Source organism: Seriola dumerili, unplaced genomic scaffold, assembly GCF_002260705.1.
Source record: "Seriola dumerili isolate Sdu_G_001 unplaced genomic scaffold, Sdu_1.0 BDQW01000111.1, whole genome shotgun sequence".
NCBI classification, from domain to species: domain Eukaryota; kingdom Metazoa; phylum Chordata; class Actinopteri; order Carangiformes; family Carangidae; genus Seriola; species Seriola dumerili.
Window position 1 is genome coordinate 1,858,500 of NW_019174366.1, and position 24,115 is coordinate 1,882,614.

Consider the following 24,115-nt stretch of genomic DNA (forward strand, 5'->3'; position numbering starts at 1 on the left):
TGTAAATAGATGTAAATAGATACAATCAGGTCTATCCACCAAAAAGAGTTGATATCTCCCACAGGTAACTTCATGAAGAAATGTTATTGGGCTGTAAGAGATCAACAACTGAACTTGACAGAAAAAAGCAATAATCAATAATTCAAAAATAAAACCAGACCATGTATGAGTTGTTGTTGAAAAGACACAACTTATTCTGAGTGTAGAGACAGATCAAACACATATTCTTCCATATAGCTCATGAGGTCTCACTGAATGATTTGATTGGTCTGAAAATCATGTGAATCATATGACATGGTCTTCGCAGTCTCTCTATCTGAGGCCCACACACTCGGAGAGTCTATGACGGCCTCACCAACAGCCTGTGTTGATTTCTATATATGTCACCTGTCTGTATGTTGCAATGACTGAATGATCGTCTCTAGACATTAAGCAAACCACTGAAAACAAACCAAACACACACAACTTCCTCTGCCATGCTACAGTTCTCATGGGAAAGAACAGAAGCACAAAGGGCTAAAAGAAAATGAAAACAAATCTACTCTTACCTCCTGACGTCACTTCTGAGCTGGCTGCTGAAACATGTCTCTGGAGGTTATTCTCCATTCATATAAATGAGAATCTACTACGACACTTACTGTTGGAATCCAAACCCTTCATGAGTTAAATAACAACACTCTGTAAATCTGCAGGCCACATGAAGTTTCAGCAGCGCAGATGATCCACCAGCTCTCTCTTCTAACGTCATATGTCCTGCTGTGTTCAGTCCTCTCTGTCCTGCTGCTGTTATATCTGGACCAGTGGACAAACCTGTCTCTGAGAAATCACCTTTATATACAACTAATCTGCAACAGCGATTTTATAGGAAATGTGATTGCAACAAATCCATTGCCACTGAACATGTGTGTTAAATGTTCACAGACAACGTACAACATGCACCACAGTGACTCCAGCTTTATTACACTGGTTTCTGGGAAAGATCCTGGTCTAAAACCAGGCTCTGGTCTCTAAACCACAGGCAGGTCGAGTCACTAAACCTCCAGTCTGAGTCAAGTCTGGGTCGAGTCCCCATTATCTGAGTCCGAGTCATCAAGCACCAACTGTTGCTGACGATATGTGAATCCACATGTAGGTTGGAGAACACACGGGTCTGCCCTTACACCAAACTCAATAATGTTATAATATTAAAATAGAAGTCAATATCTTCTGTCAAATTATTACAAAAAACTAACAACAAAGTCTGAGTCCTCACGTCCAAATCCAGTCACCAGACGAGTACTACAGTCCTGACCACCATCAGTAGACTTATCAACGAGATATCTATAGCAGTGGTTCCAGACGTTTTCCAACTCATGGCCGACTTGAAAATCTCAAAAATGTTGGGCCCACATCCGACCCCATAACCATACGGAGGACAAATAATGATTCATTCTCAGAGCACTTTATATTTTAATGATAACGATCGAACTTTCAGGACTGAGCTGAAAGCAGAGGAAACATGTCGGAAAGTTTTCCTTTTTTTTTTTCTCTCGACTCTTTCCTTTGAACTCTTCCTGTTGCTAACCAGCTATATACAGTATTTTGATGCTCCAGTTTTTGCCATGGATGTGATCTCTTGGCGAGCAATCAGACTGAGAGAGCAAACAGGTACATGATGTGGTCCGATATAAAAGTTCCTATCATTGGCTTATCACAGTGACAGGCCTTCCTCTGAGAAAAAAACAATGAAAGGACTTTTTCAAGATTTTTAACTTTTTTAAAGATCATTTTGTGTTACATTTTTACATTTTTTATATATATATATATATATACATCTATCTCTATCTATATATTTCAATTTTTTACAAAAGTTTTACTGTTTTGCAAATGATTTGTTGGCCAACTTATACCTTCGTGGCCCACAGGTTGGGAACCACTGGTCTGGAGGATAATGTTGGATTACAAATGTCAATATGATATTTAATGAGGTTTTTCACCTCCACCCAAATCCTGCTGGGTCTCATCTTTTATCCATGAACATAGAACTCACACTACGTTCCTGTGAAGGTGTGACACACAGAACAGCTTGACCTCCACCCTCAGTCTCTGTGTCTGACACACCTGATCACTAACGGCCCTCGTAAAAACACCGCCAGCCTGTTTCTTGTACAAGTTATAACTCTGGAAATTTGCGGGTAACCCCCAAATGTCCTGGGGTTGATACATTTAAATATCAGAAGTCTGTTTAATCAATTTAAATGAGATCAGCTGAAGATTCTGTATCACAGACTGACCCCCATATCCTGGTCCTGATGGAACCTGGTTTAAACAGAGCAAACCTGACTCTGAGGTTTCCTTACAGAACAGAAGAGAACAGCTGGAGGCGGGGTCACTGTATATGTGAAGTCATGTTTCAGTTACTGTTCTAAACATCGTCGCTACTCCTCCTCCTCTGACAGTTAACCTATCCAGTACTGACTGAATGAATGTGGCGGGTGTGTACAGACCCTAAGCTGTCTACAGTGGGATTCATGAATGAACAGACTGGCTGACAAATAATGCAAATCTAAAAGAGATGTGTGACAGTGTCACTCTGTCTCTGCTGATTGACGAGACCAAAACTGATTCGATCCTTTAAAATCAACATTGAAAGATTTGATCCTGCACTCAAAGTGTTAGACAGGAATGACTGAGATTTATCTCTATCTATGTTATCAAGAGAAACTGAAAACATTTTAATGAGCAGGATTTTCTCAGTGACCTGCTGACAATTATATACATCAAACCTATTATTTCACAGCCTTCAAATTTATAATCTATAACTTTTCCACAGTAAAATGTCTAAAAACAACTCGACCTATGTTCTATATGTTGTTGAGTTGTGTTCTTATATTGTCACAAATGTTTCCATCAATTTTCAAACCAGAGAAATCTGTGATATTAATCATGGTAACGCTTTGTTTCATTCAGTGACATCATATCCTGTATGATCATGTGTCAGTGTGTTTTTCTGACAGAAGCTCAACATTGACTTTTATCTAGTTTTAAGCCACATACACTTTTTCCACCTTGGTGGTTTTCAGCTCTATATTTGAACCAGATGAAGGATTTTAGTCGTCGGGCGTCTGGATCTGAAGTTATCAGAGAAACAAGCTGAGGAAATGTTAGACAGCTCAGCTCCCAGCTGCTGGAGACGTCCTGTCCTGTGTCACTGAAGAGCGTCGCTGAATCTCTGAGTTTTAAAGTCAAACTGCTTTATTCAGTGTTTCTACTGGTTTTAATCCCCTGGTGTGTTTGTTATGGAGAGGAGGACACCTCTGTGGATCATTCAGCTGCTGGTAAAAACCTGCTGAACGTCTGCTTCATAAGTTATCAGAGAAACAATCAGAACAAAGGTTAGCATCAATCTCAGCTCCAGCTCTTCCCTGAGTCTCTGTCCTCCGTACAGCGTCGCTCAAACACTGACTTTAAATGTCAAACTGCTTCATTCAGTGTTTTTAATGGTTAGAATCAACTGTCTGTTTGATTTCCTGAACCACTGACACTGAAGGAATCCAAACCGGGAGGAGCTTACGGCGGTGGTGAAGACAACTCCCATGATCCCACACTATTTCATGACATCACCCAACGCCGTGTTTTGTTATTGTTTTGATTGAGAGAAACCTAGAGGCAGAAGTTACAGACTGTGTTACTGAATGTTATGAACAAGGACAGATGAAGCTCCTGGTTCTCCACAGAATTATCAACAATGTCCAAGCTAACAGATAAATCCTGAACTGCAGTGAGGTGTACTGGTGAAACAGGCCTTCAGCTGACTTTAGACAACTCAAAAATAAATGCACATCCTCCTCTAGAGCAGAAGAAGACAACTGTCACAGAATTAATCTCTAGCTCTTTCACAAACCTGTCACTGTCCCAGCTTTCTCCTTTCAGGGCAGGGGCCTTGTGGGTAACCTGTGTGTGTGTGTGTGTGTGTGTGTAGTCATTGAGGTGTTATAGAAGTACTTATAAAAGTACTGAAAGGGCGGGTGTTGTGTTCACTGCCAGGCGGGGAATAAAGTTATTCCAAACGCCACTTCAATGACTCATCATGCCTCAGCAGAGCGGTCCAGACTGAGAGCTAGCTAGCAGCTAAGTTACAAGCCAGGCTAAACCAACCCGGGCGCTCCCTTCTACAGTTGAGAGGCTTACAGCAGGAAGGAGCTAACAAACCTGTTTGAATGGGGGAAGCATTGAAAGTAAATAAAGACATGAAGTCATTACAGATTTGTGGAGCTTTCAACACCAGAGGTGACAAAGTCCACAGCAAATATTCCTCCAAAACAAGTGAAAGTTGATCAGTCACATTTTCACTGGAGCTAAAATACTGGAGCACTTCATTTTAAGAATACTTCAGTATTCAAAAGTCCTTTTTTTATGTCAACATATAAATATTGTTCCACATTTACAGAACCTCATGACTCTGAAACGACCTGAATGAACTGACTGACTGTAGGACCTGTACAATAAAAAGACTGTATGCTGCAAAGCCTGTAGAAACGGCCATAAAAACACAACTGACTCAACAGAAGGAACAGCCGTGGTCGTGATTGGATTTTTTTTTTTTTTTTAAAGTAATGATGAAGTTTGGTCGTGGTAAACACCGCTCATTTCTAAAATTTCAAACATGGATTTACGACAAGGTGAAGAATCTGCCTGTGATGAACACAGTGTATGGTCTGTCACAGCTCTGCTTCAAAGTAAGAGTACCTCATAGAAATGTAGTGGAGTCAGAGGTACAGCATTGGTCTTTTAAGTGTAGTGAAGCAAAAGTCACAAGTTTACAAAAAAAAATTGTCAAGTAAAGTACAGATACTGGAAGTACAGTACTGAAGTAAATGTACTTCATTATTGTCCACCCCTATTCAACAAACATTCTGCTGTGAGTTCACATGGCACACATTTAAAGATAAATCTGTTTCATTTGTTTATATGACGGCATCAGGCTACAATGAGACATGGTGGAGGTGGAGGTGGAGGTGGGGGTCCACATGTCTTTTTTTTTTTTCTTTTTTTGCCCCAGGACTGTAAGGCTGTTTGCCCGGGCCATGCCGTCTGGGGTGTGAAACAGAAACAATACAAATTCTTGTTTTTCTTGGGCAGGATGCAGAAGGCACCGGGGCGGGTTAACAGCACAGGAAGTTTGCATCCTGACACCCAAATCATCAAGTGAGAAGAGACGAGACGACACGAGACTTTGCTAATGAACACAAAGGCTGCGTGATGTGATTCATCCTTTCAACATCCAGTACTGTGACTTAATCAAATGGAATTAATCAAAAGCAGATGCTTCTGCTGGATATTTCATTTATAAACTGAAAATTAGACATCAAGCCATATGTGAAGTCTCACGCAAAACACCTGGGTGTGATCCTTGATTCTGAGTTCTGCCTTGACAAACACATCACCTCTGTTAAGAACCAAACTAAACTTAAACTGTCCTTCAATTATATGGAGAAAGTAATCCACATCTTCATCACACCCTCCACTGGACCACTGTAACTCTCTGTATCCATGCCTTCAACAGTCTTCACTATCTCGCCTGCAGCTGGATGTTGACTGGCACTAAAAAGAATGAGCACATCACCTCAGTCTCAGCCTCTCTTCACTGGCTCCCCGTTCAGTTTAGAATTCAGTTTAAGACCCTGCAGATTAAAGTCCAGGCCCCACCTCACATCACAGACCTTATTCATTGATACTCAGCTCCTGAAAGCTCATCTCTCCTGTCTGTCCCACCATCACGACTGACTAGAAGGTGACAGAGCTTCTGCAGTCACTGCTATATGTGCTCCCTCTATCTCTATTTTTAAATCCCGGCTAAAGACCCGTTTTTATTCACTGGCCTTTTTAGCTCTCTAACCTTTTAGTCCGTTGTCATGTACATAATTGTGTATTTGCTCCTTGTTGTTTCTTGTTTTTGTCAGCATGTTTACATGTTCTGTATACAGTATATTTACTATGTATTCCTTGTGTTTTACTTATTCTATACATTTCTTTTACTTGCTTTTATTTATTTATTTTTTTTAATTACTAATTGCCCTTTGAGCAGCGCAGTGTTCAGCTCAAGTTGTGTTTAAATGAGTTCTAGAAATGAAGTTCACTTGACATATTATGATATATATATATATATATATATAATATATGCCCCCCCATGTGAAAACAACATGAGCCTGTGGCACCACTGATGCAACAGGCTGACACTGTGCTCTGTGAAACACCTGCCTGATAATAAGAGCTGATAATAACTGAAAGTGTTAAACGGCTTTTTTTTTTCTCACACACACACACACGCACACACACACACACACACACACACACACAACACAACAACACACACACCCATCTCCAATACTAACATGAATTAGAATACTTTCACCATTTTTGGAACATGACCATTATTTTGAAATTCCACCTCCTCTGTTGTGTGTAATTTAACCCTCAGAGCTGATAATGAGTCTCTCAGCTCTGAGCTCTCTTTATGCAGCTGTGCTCTTGATGGAGAACACACACTTCTCCAATAAGGCACAGTTTCACCTTGATGACAGGAAGTGAGAAACCCTGTAGTGTTTGTGCAGTGACACAATCTTTCGTCCTGAAGGAGGATTTTTTTTTAATTCTGAAAACACGAGGAAACGTTCTCACTCACCTTGAACACATCTCCATAGGTGCCGCACCCAATCCTGTGAATTAACTCGTAGTCATCCAGAGGGTCCAGGAATGACACCCCTATCCTGTCCATGTTTGGAGACACCTCTCCGGGTGCTGTGGCTGAGCCTGGCGGGCTTTCTACTCACACATCACGGCTGCTGTTGGAGGAGGAAGCGGCAGCAGATGAACACACTCTAACCGGCTGGTTAATGGGAATTAATTGGAGATGACTAATTGCTGCAGTATCGATCGCACAGGCAGACACACACACACACAGGACTAATCAGTGACACAGACACACAACTCCGCGATCACTGACACACACACACAGAGACACACACACACTCACTCTCACAGAAAGCGTCTGAGTGCGAATAGTTCCGAGCGGTGCTGGAGTCAGATCACGCATGAGCAGAGAGTGCGCACTGTAAAACATGTCAACACAAGTCAGCCCCTGTTTGTGTGTTCACTCTGTACGGAGGCTCAGGCTGTTTGTACTGACAGGAAAATAAAAATGAATTACATATGAAAAAGTCTTTACAAAAAGAAAAATATTTTAGTTTAAAAAAAAATATATAAAAAATTATACATTTATTTGTTTGTGAGGACTTTTATTTTATAATGCCACATTTATTTCCTAGCTTTCTTTATTTCCATCTGTTATCTTCAAATGAGGGGGCGTGGTTATCGGACAGATGCAAACCAAAGCAAAAACACCTGTTTTTATGTTATTATTATTTATTTATCTATCGATTTACTTCTGGGAAGCCTTGGTTTGATTTATTTCATTGGTCCTCAGTTGCTTCTGTATTATCTCTTTTAAGTCAGTTTCATACGAAAGTGTAATGCTTCCTTATGAAACTTAAGGAAAAAATTGCTCAGTTTTTCTGGATTAAAGTAATAATTATCTCAGAACTCTGAGGAATTTTTATTATTTATTTATTTAATTATTTTAGAGAAAACTTTTCTCAGAAAAATCCACTTTTTCTGAATTAACAAGATCATTATTTCAGAAGTCTGGGATAATTATATCGTTGATTCAGGAAAACGGCAGAATTTTTTTCTCAAGTGAATGCATTAGGCTTCTGTAGATTCATTACCTTTGGTTACAATAGGTACAAAAGGTTTGAATAGAAAAGACCAATCACACATCACATTGTTTGAATGCATCATGAAGTAACATAATAACAAAAGAAAAAGTAAATAAAATAAATAATTTAATTTATTTAGTTATTTTTGAATTTGGCAGTGTCAGTCCTCCGTATCTCCCATGTTCTTTTGAATCTGCGTTTCATGTCTTGTTATTCGTGTTTTGGCTTTTGTGTTTGTTTAGTGTTTGTGTATATTTAGGCTGTGGATGAGGCTGCTGTGACTGGTTCATCTCTGCTCAGTCTGCCACTAAAAGCCGCAGTTACATGACATAAATACCAAGGTTTCAGTTTCAGACTGCTCTTCCTCATTCCTCACAGACCTCTCATTTATGTTCTTATTTTTCCAGACTAGTGTTTGGGCTGTAGTTTCCTCTGTCAGAGAGCTGGACTCCTGTACCACTGATCTGCAGAATGTAGGACATGACCTTTGTGTTCAGATTTTTTACAGTGTACAGACACCACAGTGTTCAGCTCAGTCACCTGAGAACTTGCGCCCTGATACAGTGACAAGAAAAAGGAAGTGAACCAATGAACAATGAAGTTACAACTATGAACAAACACAATCTATTTTAACTAACCTTTAACAGAAATCAATGTGTTGTCCTTGTTCAGACATTCACAGTGTAGCTGGAAACGGTGTGTGTGAACCCCTCAGGTGATGTCTCACGACAAAGATCTCAGAGACTGAGGATGAAGAAGAGATGATGAGCATGACGCTGACAGGGTCACATAGTTTAGATCTTCATCAGTCACACAGACTGTCTGTAGATGGAGATAATGCAGTGACGTCCAGCTGAGACTCCAGCAGGCAAAGAAGACTTTTTAACGCTGTCAACAGAATGGTTTATTAACATATATGATCTGTATTTACATTTCAATAAAAACTATACACAGTAACACATCAAAGATTAAAAGAAAGTAAACTTAAGGAAATGACTTGTTAATGGAAAAGAGAGGAAAAACTAAATATACCTTTTCCCTTTGAGTTCACATTTACAAGCAGCTCCACCTCGACCAGCTACAGCAGTGAAATGCTGCTAATCCACTGATGCATCAGTATGAACAATCTAATGATGTAAGGCTGGTGACGTTAGCTAGCTAGCAGGTTTTCATTTGAAATCAGTGTGGCTGCTGGCTGGTTAGTTTACTATTACTGACTCTGGCTGGTGAGAAAGCTCCTGATGTCTCTCGTCTACAAAGTACAACATGAAGTTATATGTGCTGCACTTCAGACAACGGAGGACAGGGAGGCATCTGGACTACTATATTTTTACCCAATGTTTGAGATCTGGACTGACTCTGATAACGTACCGTTGTCACACTGATCCACCCTCCTCCCTGTCTGGCTGTAAGTGTGATGCTTACTACACAGTGCGAACGAGTTCACTCAAATATTAGTCGGGACGATTCTGTCCTCCTAGAACACTGGTAGGGACATGTCTCTACTGTCCATATGCAAACCTAGGCCCTTGGACCACACACACACACATCATGAAGCTCGGAGGCAGCAGAGGAAGCTGCTGCATCATGGAGCTGAAGTTTGACTCTCCACAACACTACTGGGACATGATGGACTGATGAGACTGAGGTTGAACTGCAGAAGAACATCAGCTCTGTGTGTGGTGGAGAAAGACACCAACATGAAACCTAACCCTTCTGATCCTCCTCTCTTTCTTTCTTTCTTTCTTTCCTCCTGTTCCTCTCTGCAGGTCCTCCCACCTCCAGAGCTGTAGAGTCTGGATCTGCAAATGCAAACCACCGACCGCCCCATTATCCTGCTCAACCCCAGCTGTTTAATTATCATAATCAATAATTATTATTACTGTTATTAGCTATCATTATTGCTTATATCAGTAGGAGCATTACAGTTACCATTAAAACATTATTGTTGCTGTTACTGCTGCTACTATCACTGTTATTAATATTACTATCATTGAAGACAGGAGAACTCTCAGAGGATGTTTGTCAGTCTGCGATTGAACGGATCCATTCAACATCTAAGATCATTTAAAATAATACACTGACTCCATCTCTTGGAAGCAGGATGCTAGGATGTTCCCAGGAACAGACCCGACGTGCTCCCGTTGTAAACACGAGGAAGCCACCCTTTATCACATGTTCTGGACTGGCCCGACGCTGGCCCGACGCTGGCTCCATTCTGGATCTTTTCATGGTTCTGTAAGAAAGAAGTACAACCAGATCTAGCAATTGCAACATTTGGGGTGGCACCTATAGGAAGCTTCACTGTCACATGCTCAGGCTGATGCACCTGCCTTTATCTCACTAATAACACGGGGGCTAATATTGTTAGACTGGAAATCTGACAAGCCTCCAACACATTCCCTATGGGTAGAGAGTAGCCCTCCCCCGCAGCTGGTGACGCTCAGTGAAAATCCCCCGTAGACCTATCTAGACCTACAGAGGTTGCAGCCCCCTGAATTGGTACACAGCTATAGTTTTTCTTGTTAGTCTGTAGCTAATAAAGATCAGCCGACCTCGTCACATCTGTCATCAGGTCTTTATTACTTGCAGATACAAAACAAGAACAAAAACGACAAATCATCAAGCAAATAGGATGTAGCAGGGCCACCTAATGTGACTCTGTCTCAACAGTGCATGGTCTTCCTGGTCTTCTCTAACACCTTAAAAACTGGCCCAGCTCAGCTACTCTCAAAACTAAAGGCCACCTACTTTAGAAAAGAGCAAAAGCAAAGTAAGGCAACATAGAGCTAGCAAGAAAGAAGCTGTCGATAGAGCAGAGGTGGACAATGTTACACAGTAACTATCCTAAATTAATCACTTCCAAGGCTTCAGTCATGAGCAGGTTCCTAATGGTTGATATTTACACATCTGTACGCTGAGTTCTGGTCGTCCTCGTTACTTTGGCTTCAAACATCCACAGACAAGTCAATGAGAAGTTAATAGTCAGTGTGCAATTGGCTGCCAATCAAAACACAAACTAATGAGTGAAGGTTACAATCTATCAAACCAGGCAGCTCCCAGAAAAGAAAAACAGTGACATGTTCCTTCAGTTCAAACCTGATATGTGACATTAAACTCAACATCATCTGTGCAGGTCAGATCTATTGCTGGGAACTAATCCACCTCTGGATGAGAAGGTTCACAAACAGAAGATAGGTTAATCATGTGTCCGTGTTCACAGTATGTCGTACAGGATCTACATCTCCGCCCACAGCAGTCCCCGCGCCTACAGCGACTTGCGCTGCCGCTTCATGAAGGACATGGAGTAATCCCCGGCAGGCGTGCTCTTCTGTCTCTTCATCTGGACCTGGGACTGGGCGGTGAGCTGCAGCTTGATGGCGCTGGAGTTCACCTTGGCCGCACACAGGAGCTCCTTCATCCCCTTCATCTTCTCGCTCTGGAAGACGACGACGGGACCGACGAGGGAGGGGGACGCCTGCTGCTGGGATGAGGGTGAGGATGCAGAGTCCGGGCTGGGGGACTTGGGTTTTCCTTCGGCATCACCGCCCCGCAGGCCCTGGGAGGAGCGGCGGCGGCCCCCTCCCTCGCCCACCTTCTTGAGTTGAGTCGCTGCAGTTGTTGCTGCTGCTGCTGCTGCTAGCTGAGTGGGTGGGGAGGTGGGGGCAGCAGAAGGAGGAGAGTTCTGCTCCTCTAGCTTGGATTCCCTCCTGGGGCCTCGTCTGCGGCCCTCCCGGGGGTCGTCACTGGACTGGTCGTCATCGTCCTGGGACTCTGGCTCTTTGGTGATGATGGACACCTTCTGACGCACCTTTGAACCAGACCACAAACATATTTTTAACTACAAAGCATAGTGTGTGTGTGTGTGTGTGTGTGTGTGTGTGTGTGTGTGTGTGTGTGTGAGAGAGTTGGCTTCTGATGTTCAAAGACGGAGCTACTCTGGGTCTCTCACCTGAGCTTCAAAGCGGCTCAGAGACTGGACCAGGTAGGTGGCCCAGCCCACATGAAGTACCGGTGTGGGACTGCCCTCCTCCCATTTGCAGATGCCGTCATAGAAACGCAGCAGGTGGGCAAAGCATTCTGGGTCCTGGAGTGCTGAGAAGGCTGCAGCCTGTTTGGGGTGCTCCTGGAAGAAGGAAGCGACATTTAGTGCTTTGATATAAATTTCACTAAAAGCTTGTTTTGCCTCTGCAGCAACATGAAATGATTCAGCTGTGAATTTTCATAAAGCACAAAACAAACACTTATATCCTGTTTCCACCTGGTGTATTGTGATCTGGATCTGGACATCTGATCCGGGTTACAGGGACACAATCAGAATTTTACCTGACCTGTCACACCACATCTGGAGGTGGTCGGACTCACACCACGATCACATCTCAGCCTGGTGTGAAAGACGTCTGCAAATACTTATGTCCCTATTTGCTTTGAAATTACTTGATTTCTCAAATTTCACAATTTCCAACAAATGACACTTATGTAATAGAACATACAGCAGAAGTTGTCAATGTTCTTAACAAGGTACAGCTACCTTAACACCTGGAGATGGTGGGGTCTGCAGTCCCCATGCAAAATTGGTGCTATAAGCAAAATTATGTTACATGGCCATAGCAGCAAATAAGCATCTTAATTAGAACAAAAATGCTATTTTGGCAAAGATGTATATGATTATAATGGAGAGTGATGGGTCAGAAACAGGAAAGATTAGGTCAATGGCCTCTCAAGGTCACCAGAGGTCAGATATAAATTGCCTCCATGTCTGAAATAAAACATTGGGGTGTGCAGATTATATGTTGAAATTTTCATTTAGTCATAAAATGCACAATTTGGTTTGCCCACCTGGCCCACTACTTAAAAATACGACTACTTATAAAAGGCCAGTTGCTAACAAGTGTCTAAATGAGACTACAGAGGTTGTCAGGGACGTTAAACATCATCACGTTGAACATGAAAACCGATCGACTCATCAGTCCACCTTTACAGCCTCGTTGTGTTTATATAAATTGTCACTAACTATGTAGGAAAGGCTTTTGTAGAAGAGGTCAGAGCTGAATCAAACTACTAGTTGAAGTTTAGTGGTGGAGACGTTGAAGTCATGTGACTGTGGTGTAGTTGGTTTATAGCCTAACATTAGCTTTTTACTTCTGCTGATTGTATTTATACTTCAAACATCATAAAGTGATGTTCATTAGTGAAGATGATCCTGCTGAACTAAACCTCAGGATCAGAAACTTTCTTTTGAATTATTAGAGAAAATAAACAACAACGGAGGGAGATGCTAACATCCCTGCAGCTCTCTGTAAAAGAGTATAATCAGTCCTTTGTTGTTGGGCTGGAACTGATGATTATTTTCATTATTGAATTATTTTCTCAATTTGTCATTTTGTCTGTAAAATGTGTAAATGACATCTAAATAAATGACGTCTTCTACAAACACCAGTTTGAAATCTAAAGATGATCAGTTTTCTATCATGTCACATTCAGGAACCGGGAAATGTTTGCTGTGCTAGTTTGTTAAGAAATTATTTAAATTATAATCTGAAATCTTTTCTAGTTGGTAACTAATTTTGGTCAGCTTCACCTGCCGTTTACTGCGTGTAAACATTCACTAACCTGTACTTGACAACTAGTTTGTGTGAAGGGTCAGTCTCCACTTACATTAGAACAGCTGTGAGATTTGATCCAGGTGAGTCCAAATACAGATCACGTTAATACCAGGTGGAGATGGGAATTTTTTTTCCACTGACAACCACAATATGAAATGATGCTACAATAAATAAACTCTATCATCCACATCCACAGGTCTCCCACCTGTGATATGAGAAGTCAGGATATCTGACTTCTTCCTCTGGCTGGTGGATACTCACCTTGTCAGCTCCTCCGTCTCCTCCCTCCCCTCCCTCCCCAGGACTCTCTGAAACAGCGGTCTCCTTCAGCAGAGTGGGGATCACATCGTTTGCGATGTCAAAGAACTCTTTGTAGATCTCCTCGTCCTCACGGAAATAATTATACCTGCAGGAGCAGGAGTGAGGAGACTTTTAATGACAGCAGGAAGACAGAGGTTCGACAGTGAGAAGATGATTTCAAATCTAATTTCCTTCAATCTACGACTGTTCACTCAGCCGCTATTAAAGAAATCTGAACATGAGCTTCAGACCGAGATACAGCTTGTGAACAGGCAAGGCAGGCAACCGCTTATTGCCCCAGGCTGTTAGAGGCCCCCCGAGGGCAGACAACCTTTACTCCACAGCAATGTCTCAAAATGCGTTACCGACTTTACTTTCAGTAAAGCTGCACATACAATCACTAAGTTACTAACACTGATCAGCAGGAAACCTCCCTAAAGGTGCCTTATAATGTAGGTTATTTACAATGTGCCATGGTTTATGTAGGTTTTTATGGTTCTTTATAATATTTAAAAATGTATAAGGTTTTCCACATTCTTTATATTTATATTTTGAAAATGACAACATTTTCCATGTTCTTTGTATTCATATTTTGAAAATTCTACTAAAGTAAACATTTGGAATTAAAGTTTAGATTTCGCTAATTTTTCATTGAGGTCAGACTATTTATTACATAACGGTGATGAACGCTGATTGGAGGACTCTGGAATCACCACAGGGTTCAGATTAAAAGAGGAGATCAGAGGAAAACGTGGAGCTGTAACATACTGCAGTGTTTGAAGGCATCACAGCAGCCCAGACATGACAAGAAGTGAACTCTGCTGCATTTACAACTACAAAGAACCAACTGTTACACACACACACACACACACACGTCTCCCTCTTGAGCTGGCGCACAGAGGGGGAGCCTGACGTTGAAGAACAATGGGGGAGCAGGAAGAGGAAGCTGAGAGATGGGAAGGGAATGTGTGGTGGGTCAGTGTTAGTATTTTTAGCTGCAGCTCATGAACAGCGCGTTTAAAGAGGAGGAGACAGAGCGAGGATGCCGAGCCGGACACTTCCTGGCTCCGCCACCACACCCTGTCACACTGACTGGGACTGGACTTCTCTGTGGTGGACGTGTCACAGTGAACAACCTCAACCAGAGCTGAGACTCAACTGTCACATCACTTTAATTTAACACTTATTTTCTGAGGTAATGTGGCTGTTACACTCACTTTGTTTCTTTTACATTTTTTGATTACAGCAGTTCAGGAGAGATAGCCTGGTGTTTACTGCCACCTAGTGCTCGCATGGTGAAATGACTGAAGCTGATAGCTGAGACGCTGCTGTTGGCTCATCACTGTTCTCCCATGTTTACAGAACAGAAGCTATAAAACAGCAGACAGGTGGAGCTCATCATGTTCAGGTTATACTGAGACTGTCAGGAGTGAACTCCTCCTGGGTTTTGAAAACATACATGTTCATTTTATCGATGAAAAACTATGATAAACCAGAATTTAAGTCCAGTACAAACAGGCAAATAGTCTTCTCTGCCCTTAATGCTTATGTCATGATTGATGAACACAACACTTGTGACGAAGGTGACTGTACATATCCAAGATGGCGTCAGAATGCTTAGCCAAACATTTCACTGAGGAAAACCAGACTAAAGCCTCAAACAGACTCAAACTAATAAAAATAAAATGACTAACTGTGACTAGAACTTTCACACAGATTTGTCAAGGGACTAAAACTAAATCAAAACTGGTGCCAAAATCAGCACAAAGATCTTCAGATTTTAACATTTAATCAATGAGTCCATTTGAAATACTTCCTGGCTGTGACAAAGCTCTGGCAAGTAACTGAAAAGCATCAATACTGACATTCAGAACCTCTCACCGACTTCATCTTGCTCATGACGTTTCATCCAGTTAATACTTCCTTTAATGTGTGTATTCATGAACTGTCCCCTTAAAAAAATACTACCTCCTTCAGTCATGTGTCTCCGCCTTGTCCAACTAACATTAGTCCGCGTTCACTCAAAGTGAAGCTGGTGATGTGGTAGACACAAGCACAAAGACTGAGCCTCAGGCTACGTCCACACTGATGCGTTTTAGTTTAAAAACGCATCACTGGCTACGTTTACTCCCGGCGTCCACACTACTCTGGACTTTTCCAATCTCTAAACCTGAGACTTTTTAAACAACGATATAGACACCAACCTCACCTCCTGATTGGGTCTCGTCAGTCAAATGTATGAATCAGTGAATGCAACATTGATGGGGACCAAAGGTAACACCACCAGTTTGTTTTCACATTGCTGAATACGAAGAGTGCATGGCTCAAAAACACCAGAGAGACCGATAAACGTCAAAATAATCGTTCATTAATCGTAATCGAGGGAAAAGTTTCAAATAATCGTGATATTGTTTTGAAGTCATATGACCCAGCCGTACTGTGGTATTCTCTTCTGTCTTTTCCTAAACCTCTCAGGTCAGTGTGTATGTTGTTACGTACGTTGCATGTGTTTGTTGTTCTTGGTCAAGAGTGTGGTAATGATTTAAAGCTTTTGAATAAAAAGAATATAATGGTCTTTTCTTCCCGGTTTAAAGTATCAGCAGTCAACGGGACTGACTTCTGCCTGGTTCTACACTCACAGCCTCCCGACTCCTGTAGTGTGTGGAGACAGCGTGAACTCACTCCTGCATGACCTGAGCGGCCTCGGCCCAGGACCTCAGCGCCTCCTGCACGTCCCTGTGTCTGTAGTGGAACCCGGCGAGGTACATGTAGGGGTAGATGTGCTCGTTGTTGTAATGCCTCTGAGCAGAACTCACAGCCTGAGAGACAAGGAAACACAGGGGATATGATTTCCTGTTAAACATCCTGGTCTTTTATATCACAATCCTTCACTGTAGACGATGCCATGTTAGAGGCAGAGGGGAAACCCCACTAACAATACAGTAAGTGACAGTGGAGCTGCCCCCATCAGGCTGGTTTTGGTAAATAAATGAATGTATGATGTTGTTTCCATAAAAAGATTTTAAAATGTGTTTCTCATATTTTATTTTTTTTTTATTTTTATTTTATTTTATTTAATATTTTGTGAAATAGTCAAGCCAAAAAAAAATCCTTCTTTATATACACGAGTCTTCCTGCTGTGACCTGTGGACCCCTCTCATGACACTCACCTTGAGGTGGATTTTCAGGGGGCTCTCTTTGCCTGGGATCGGATCCTGGTCCTCGAGGTCTGCCAGAGTGCCCATGGCCATGGGATACCTTGTACACAGAGCAGGAGGATAAAGATTTAAGACAGTTAACAAGTGAAATGTTTGAAGTGGAGATTTATTACTTCAGTGCTTCAGCAACAGACTCACCTGTCCAGGTCGCCTCGCTCATACAGCAACCACAGGAGTTTCTGTTCAACCACACAAAGAACAGGAAGTATAACATAAGAGCTGAGCTTTATCACTGATAGTAAAAGCTCTAAAGTCAGTCACAACAGATTCTCAAATAGTGGCCTGGACCTTTATCTACCTTCACAGCAGAGAACCAGGAGCTGTGTTATGTCTGTTACCTAGCAACCGACACCTCTTTTCTCTTATCACTGAAGTATTTTTGTAACTCTTTAGATTGCTCATTCAAATGTAAAAACTAGAATCATTGCCTCGTGGTTGTTTCCTCCATCAATCAGCCAAGTATCAGGAAATACAGTCTCTCCTTCCTCAGTTGCAGTGTTGAATAATGACCAGAAGTGTTTTTGCAGAACAGTATAATGTCACAGTGAAGGCGACCTTTGACCTTTTGGATATAAAATGTCATCACTTCATTTTATCCTTATAGACATGTGAGTTCAATTGTGTCATAATTAGTGAATGAATTTGTGAGGTATGATTACGGTGTTTTGTGAGGTCACTGTGTGTCACAAGTAATGAAATTTCTTCTGGGCATTCTTAATATATCACATTCACAAGAACATGATATCACCTTGACCACGAACTTTCACCTTCGACCACCAAAATATAATCACTTCATCCTTAAATCCTAAGGAATATTTGTACCAAATTTTAAGAAGTTCTCTCAAGGTGTTACTGAGATATCATTTCAACGAGAATGGGACCGACGGACGGAAAACCCAAAAACAATATGCCTCCAGCTCTGACTGTCACTGGCGCGAAGGCATAAAAATGGCCACTTTACTCTGAAAACCTCCATTAGCAAAAAACAAAGAGATTAAACCATTTGCATCACAGCTGGCAGAGCCTATATCACCAGGACCAGGTTAATGCTGTTAACTGTTAATGCAAACACCTCACTCCCTCCAGCTTTACCTGTTTTCTTGTTAAAGTAGTTCAACAGCATCAACTTCATCAGTATAACAGTCAGGTCATATTAACCTCAATTTCTATTCTCTACAACAAACACTGTTTCCAGTTGCTTCTACTTTGCTGGGTCTGTTACTGCTACTGTCAATGACTCATTTCCAGCACAGCTCAAAGAGCATCATCCCTCCACTTCCTGGTAGGTGTTAATGTGACACATCTGCAGGAAATGTTGGGTTTCACTGATGTTAACAAAAAAAAAAAAAAAAAAAATAACACTGATGTGACTGGAAATAAGATACACAGATATTTTATTGCTCAAGGACAAACTGGTTAGATTTTGGTGGCTAAAGGTCAATGGTCAAGGTCAGTGTGACCTCACAAAACACTTTTTAGCCATTACTCAAGACTTCATGCCGCAATTATGACATAATTTCACACAAATGGTTCATATTTTCTATGACTGGATAAACAGGGATGTAACCTGAAACTAGTCTGAGTGGAGGAGGGAGACAACCACGAGGAGGTGATTCTAGTTTTTGAGTGCAAATGTATAACATTCAAATTCCGTCTAGTAATTATGAGGGAAAATGCATTTCTAAGCTCCACACTGCATGAGAAATGAGAGAGATGACGTGAGTTTTCACCCGTCTCTCTGACATTCAGGCCACCATTTCCTCCAACATTCAGAATGAAACTGAAAACTGTGGCATTCTCAGAATAACAGATCAGTAACAACCCACTGCACACTACAGCTGTTAGTGCTCACCTGTTGTAGCTGCAGCAGCTCAGAGCTGTCAGTGTGTAGGTCCAGTGAGGGGTTGATAGCACAGACCATGAAGGCCACCTCCATGTTTCTGTCACATTTCATGTAGGAGCCCTTCAGATAGAGCCAGCTCTACAGGAGACACAGACACACACAGGACAGGAAGTAAATATCATACATCATTTTTTAGGTGGAACTGCTACAACCCGTGGACTGGAGTAAGACACCGGCTCTCTGCAGGGCAGGAGGAAAATCCCTGCATCCACAGGCTAATGATCGTACATATTAGCACCAAGAGATCAATTAACAGCTTCACACCAGCTGTAATAAATGTACGCTACATGATCCAGAGTTTGGCTGAACTTGACACACTTCTTAGTCATCTTGGTTATTAGTTTATTCCTTATGAGTCGCATCTTCATTATCCTGCCAAAACATCTCTCAGGAATTGAGTTGCCTGGCTTGTGATAAAACCTCAGATACATGTGGTAACCCGTATCATCCTCTGTCCTGAGGGAACATTTCACTCATGAAACCAGTCACTTTTTCAGTTTTTGCTGAACTCTGTCTGTCTCAAACTGGCATCTATAAATCAATCATCTATAAAGCCTTGTCCTTTCAGACCTGTTATTATATGTGCAGTAAACTTTTACTTTCACTTTCTTGATTTGACTGAGGACTGCTGCATCATGCTCAGTATATATGAATAAATGATAATGGTGCCCGTCTGAATTTTTATTTACTGTTCCGTATAGTGAACTTTGTACTAGTCCTGCACAATACGAGGAAAATCTGCGATGTGCGATAACGCTGTTCAATATTGCCATGGCGATATGACTTGCGATAAATAAAAAAATATTGAAGTGTGCATATACATTTCCTATGTCTTCCTCCACCATTGTGCTAGCTAACCGCACAGTCATCACCAAACTGACACCATGATCCATGTATCCAGGCTCCATCTGTCAAGTCAGTGAATGCAGGTTTCCTTTAAGTTTCTTGAGGCTAGTGTTGAGGTTGCAGCAGTGAGACTGTGTAGCTATATAATGTTATATTTATCTTATCTCATTAATACAGTACAGCTTATCTGGTTCTTTATTGCTACTCGCATTGGTTCTTATTATTTTCAACTGGATTAGAATTTTAATATAGAATTTTTAGTTTTTAAAGCAGCAATAATAATGTTTACAGCAGCAGTCACTGTGTATTAACTCAATAATATCTCTCTGGAAACAAATGCATGTCAAAAAACACTGCAAGGGGGTGGGGGGCTGCTGCTGTCTGAGTTTGCATAGAAAACTTTCCTTTTAGTTTGTTCATAACAGTTCAGTATTAGCTTAATGTTAATGTGCTGCACTCGTGTAAAACAAACCGTGGTGGATGGGAGAAGTTGAAAATGTGTCTTTTCCTCGTGTTTAAATCTTGTTGTTATCAACTCCTAAAAAGTTTACTCCTCACTGGTCTCCATGATGATGAAAATACGATTTATCGGTCAGCACTACTTTCAACAATGTTTGGTTGTTTCTTTAAGTTCTGAGAGAAGCTTCAAGAGGAAGGTAGGTCCTCACTTTCTCACTGACTCCAGCTGTGACCGTTTGTCCTCGTCGGTCCTCGTTGCCCTTTCCGTGCCAGGTGACCTCTGCTGTCTCTTCACCGTTTTTGCCAAAAATCACCCAGGCGTGGTCTTCGGACAGTGCCAGGTGGACATCCTTCAGACCGAGGACCTGGCAGGCCGCCACCACAGCAAACGCCACCCCAGAGCTGTCTAATTTGGTACCTGTTTTAAAGTTAATAAAGAATTGTTCTCATTTAATTCAACATGACAACACTAATGTCTTCAGAAACATGCTCATAAACTCATTTCATGATAATACGTGTAATTATGTACCAGTGATGAGACTGAAGAGGGACTGGATGTGGGCCCGGTCCTTGAAGTATGAGCGGCTGAGACTGTTCCAGATCACATCTGACACTTTCTTTACCAGCTCCCTGCTGGACCCAGCAGCAGTCCTCCGGTACTGGGACAGATCCACTGCTCCACGGATCTGGGCCGTGAACCGCTCATACAGTGCAGAGATCATGCCCAGCTCCACTGTGGGGAAGCAGGAGGTAGGACAGTCTGGCTCCAGCGGTTCAAACCGCACTCCTGGAACGTTTATGGGGATAACTCGGTTCACAGCCAGGAAGTGCTCAACAAAACCCAGGACCAGGGAAAGAAGGGCCAGGTCCGGCTCAGACTTGCGGAGCTCAGCATCAAACAGCTGAACCACACCATCAATCCCCCGCAGGGGAAAGTGCTTCTTCTGGGCTGAGTGTAAACCCATGGTGTCGACTGTCTGTCACAAGCCAGATGTTCTCCTCACCTGCAGTGCTGAATGTTACAGAGCAGTCAATTTATTAACCATCAGTATCACAGACTCACACACTTATGCTGCAGAAAGCAGAACAAGTAAAGGAGGGCTCTGAAAAGTCCTTAATGATGAGGGAGGCTTCAATGCTTCAATATTTTTACGATTCTTTCTGACTTTCTCACCCTGCCTGTGGCTCTCTGAAGATGTAGACTTCAAAAAAATACCTCAAAAATATATCATTTAATTTATAAAGAAGTCTCAGCCACCTCCTAAAACAGCTGGTACTATTTGAGTAAGCTGCAATTTTTAGTGAAAGTTACTCAAATAGGAGGAAATAGTGTATTTATTGGGAAATATTTACACTGGCATATTTAATCTATATTTGTGTATTTTGGCAGCAGGACAGTGTGTGTGGGGAAAAAACTACATTGAGTGTTCATTGTGAGGAAGGAACATGTCTCCCAGGGTAACGGTGTGGTTCACTGATGTGTTTTAGTAGTTTTGGGACAATTACAGGCTATTACATGCTTTGAACACAAACATAATAACTGTTAGCGAGATACATTCGCTGTTGTTTTAGACAGCACATGAGTAAATACAGATCATCATACCTGCCATTTAAATTTGTGATTTATTGTAGGTTGTTTGGTGGTTGGGCTGGGGCCCCCTTGCCTGCCCCTCTGGCATTTTGGTGCTGCCTCTCACCCACCCCTACTACATGAATATTATAATTATCATCCTGATTATCATTATCATATATTATCATATTATTATTGTATTATATTATGATTATTATATATTATTATTATTACTATTATTATACTGTCTGTATATATACATGTACATTGCCACTATTACCATATTATTACAATTATTATATATCATTATCATTGGAATTATCAACATCATTGTTATCACTATTTATTATTATTATTGTTGTATACAATCAACTCTCATTAAAACATCTTATCATGTGTACACACACACATACCCCAAAAATGTAATTTTATATACACTTTGTCTATTATGTTTTATGGTCACAATGTCTTGTTTTTTCACCAGTAAAAATAAATAAATAACTAAATTTGTGATTTCACCCTAATAAAAAAAATCCAGATTTAACCACATTAGCATTTTTCTTCTGTGTAATACGCAGGAAATGCACAAAATATAAAAAAATGAGTGTAAAAAAACTAATTTATTCAGTTTTGCATAGGAAAAAAGACTACATAGATACAATATTTGTTTATCAAAACTTGTGTTATATATCAGTATATTCTTTAAAGTAATAAATTCTCAGATGCAATAAACAACAGCATTATACACGTTTGCTTATGCAAGTTTCACCAGTGTGTCCTTTCAAAGCACAGTAACGTTTCTTGTCATATAACCCAGTATAAAGCTTGGTGCACTGTCCTCTTGTGTGTGGACCTAACGGGATAAATAAAAAATCCCATTAATGATCTAGGCAATAATAATATCGCCCATTTTATTCAATTATAATTACCGCACGTTAAACAAATAAAACACAAACCCAGACGCTGACCCTTGGATGAGCAGCTTGGCTCGTTGCATAATGCTGGTTACATCAATGCCGCTAACATGGTCTATATGGCGCTCTGGTGGGCGGGGCACTCCCACTGCTACATGGGTCCATTCAATACAAAACTGCAACAAAGCTCTTTGAAGTTCGTCATTCCAGTTAGTGCGCCACAATGCCTCTGCGGCATTACACATACTGAGTCTTTCAGTACAAACCGAAATACTCACTTAGATATATTATCTCGCTAGCCGGGTAGGCTGACTCAAGCTAACTAGCTAACCTCTTAAAGTTAAGTTAAGTTAACGTTAGCAACCCGTATAAGGTTACTATCGGTGTTAGTTCGCTGAATGAATACTAAGTTTTGTAAACAGGAGAGCTAGAGATTAATGAAATAAGCTGAACCAGAGAGTCAGCCCACACTGTGACAAATAGCTTGTGAGCAGCGGGCTGAATGACGACTGTTGTCAGTAGCAGCTAACAAGCTAACGAGCTGCTAGTTAGCTGAACTCACTACTTTTACATAACGCCTGTCCCCTTAGCATTCCCACAATATTCCGCAACGCTGGCTCACTCTAAGCTCCCGCAAACCCAACATTTGACCGGTCTACGAGAGATCACGTACCTGTTTTCTCAAAGCCTCAGCCACATGTTTTTGTTTGTGTCCCCCTTCTTTTGCCGCGCAGTTCAGTCTGTCCCAATGTGTTACCGATGTCTACGTTCGCGTAGCAGAACAGATCTCACAGCGATACGTAGGTCGCTGTCACTGGCTGTTGAACGCCGAGAGGCCCATGCCCATGGTTATAGATCTAAGCTACTGCGCGAACAAGCTCTTCCCGTGTATGCTGGGAAATGTAGTTCATAATATATTATTCGTAAAGACCCCCAGTAGAGGGCAGCATGATGCTTTTATGTGCTTTAAATTGAACAAAGGTAAACATTACATAATGGAAAACAGGCTACAGTAAAACTCGCAGTTTAGAGTTGTATAAAACCGTGATGGCTGCATTATTCAAAGCTATTTCATAAGTGTGGTTGGCTTGTTTTTTTCTTTTTTACAAACAGCTCACACACACTTCCGATATATATTCAACCTATAATTACTAAACTATTTTCTAAGAATATTTTGGTAACATTTACTCAAATTTCATACAATGCAGCCTCCCAGTCATATCAGAGCTAATGGCCGGAATACAAAATCCCACTTTTGTTCACAGCAGGTATATAACATGGTGTCTGGTGTTCAAGAATATTCCTCCTGCTGCCTTCAAGTGTTGTCGAATATTTCTACGGCACCATAAACGTCAGAACCAAATCACACATTCCGTTCATTACAATTTGATTTTACTGATACAGGAGTTGCTGAAAGATATGTTCAAATAATAATATGATATATGTAATTCGGTGGTTTTATGTTATTGTACTTGAACGAAGAGGCAAGTCCTGTTGGTGAGGTTGTAGTTGAGATATTGGAGCTTAAATGGAGACATTGAA

At 41.3% G+C, this 24,115-nt stretch overlaps 2 protein-coding genes across 6 annotated transcripts in view; both read right to left on the reverse strand.

The window, feature by feature from the left end:
• The window catches only part of map4k2 (mitogen-activated protein kinase kinase kinase kinase 2), a 43,231-nt gene extending 36,245 nt beyond the window's left edge, over positions 1–6,986 (reverse strand). For all 4 annotated transcript variants that reach the window (XM_022747827.1, XM_022747825.1, XM_022747826.1 and 1 more), the window contains exon 1: positions 6,665–6,986. In XM_022747827.1, coding sequence (XP_022603548.1) covers positions 6,665–6,757 — 93 coding nt within the window. In that variant the 5' untranslated portion in view covers positions 6,758–6,986. The remainder of the gene's footprint in view (positions 1–6,664) is intronic.
• A 3,342-nt stretch (positions 6,987–10,328) lies between these two features.
• On the reverse strand, positions 10,329–23,341 carry men1 (menin 1). Of its 2 annotated transcripts, none has more exons than XM_022747818.1 (10): positions 23,247–23,341; positions 20,619–21,093; positions 20,299–20,507; positions 18,734–18,862; positions 17,020–17,060; positions 16,834–16,921; positions 16,346–16,482; positions 13,625–13,769; positions 11,710–11,883; positions 10,329–11,568 (listed from the first exon to the last, which is right to left on the reverse strand). In XM_022747818.1, the coding sequence occupies exons 2-10, from the start codon at positions 21,052–21,054 to the stop codon at positions 11,026–11,028; spliced, it is 1,902 nt and encodes a 633-aa protein (XP_022603539.1). In that variant the 5' UTR covers positions 21,055–21,093; positions 23,247–23,341; the 3' UTR covers positions 10,329–11,025. The 2 variants fall into 2 exon arrangements, with proteins under 2 accessions (XP_022603539.1, XP_022603538.1); XM_022747817.1 differs by having other exon boundaries at positions 20,619–21,101.
• Between the last annotated feature and the right edge of the window lie 774 nt (positions 23,342–24,115).

Bases quoted from the DNA above. Each gene is read 5' to 3' on its own strand.
- men1 (XM_022747818.1), bottom strand. From the start codon at position 21,054: ATGGGTTTACACTCAGCCCAGAAGAAGCACTTTCCCCTGCGGGGGATT. The intron at 11,884-13,624 runs GTGAGTATCCAC...TCCTTCTTCCAG, and splicing joins GAGACGGAGGAGCTGACAAG to GAGCACCCCAAACAGGCTGC. The intron at 11,569-11,709 runs GTGAGAGACCCA...TCTGGTTCAAAG, and splicing joins TGAGCCGCTTTGAAGCTCAG to GTGCGTCAGAAGGTGTCCAT.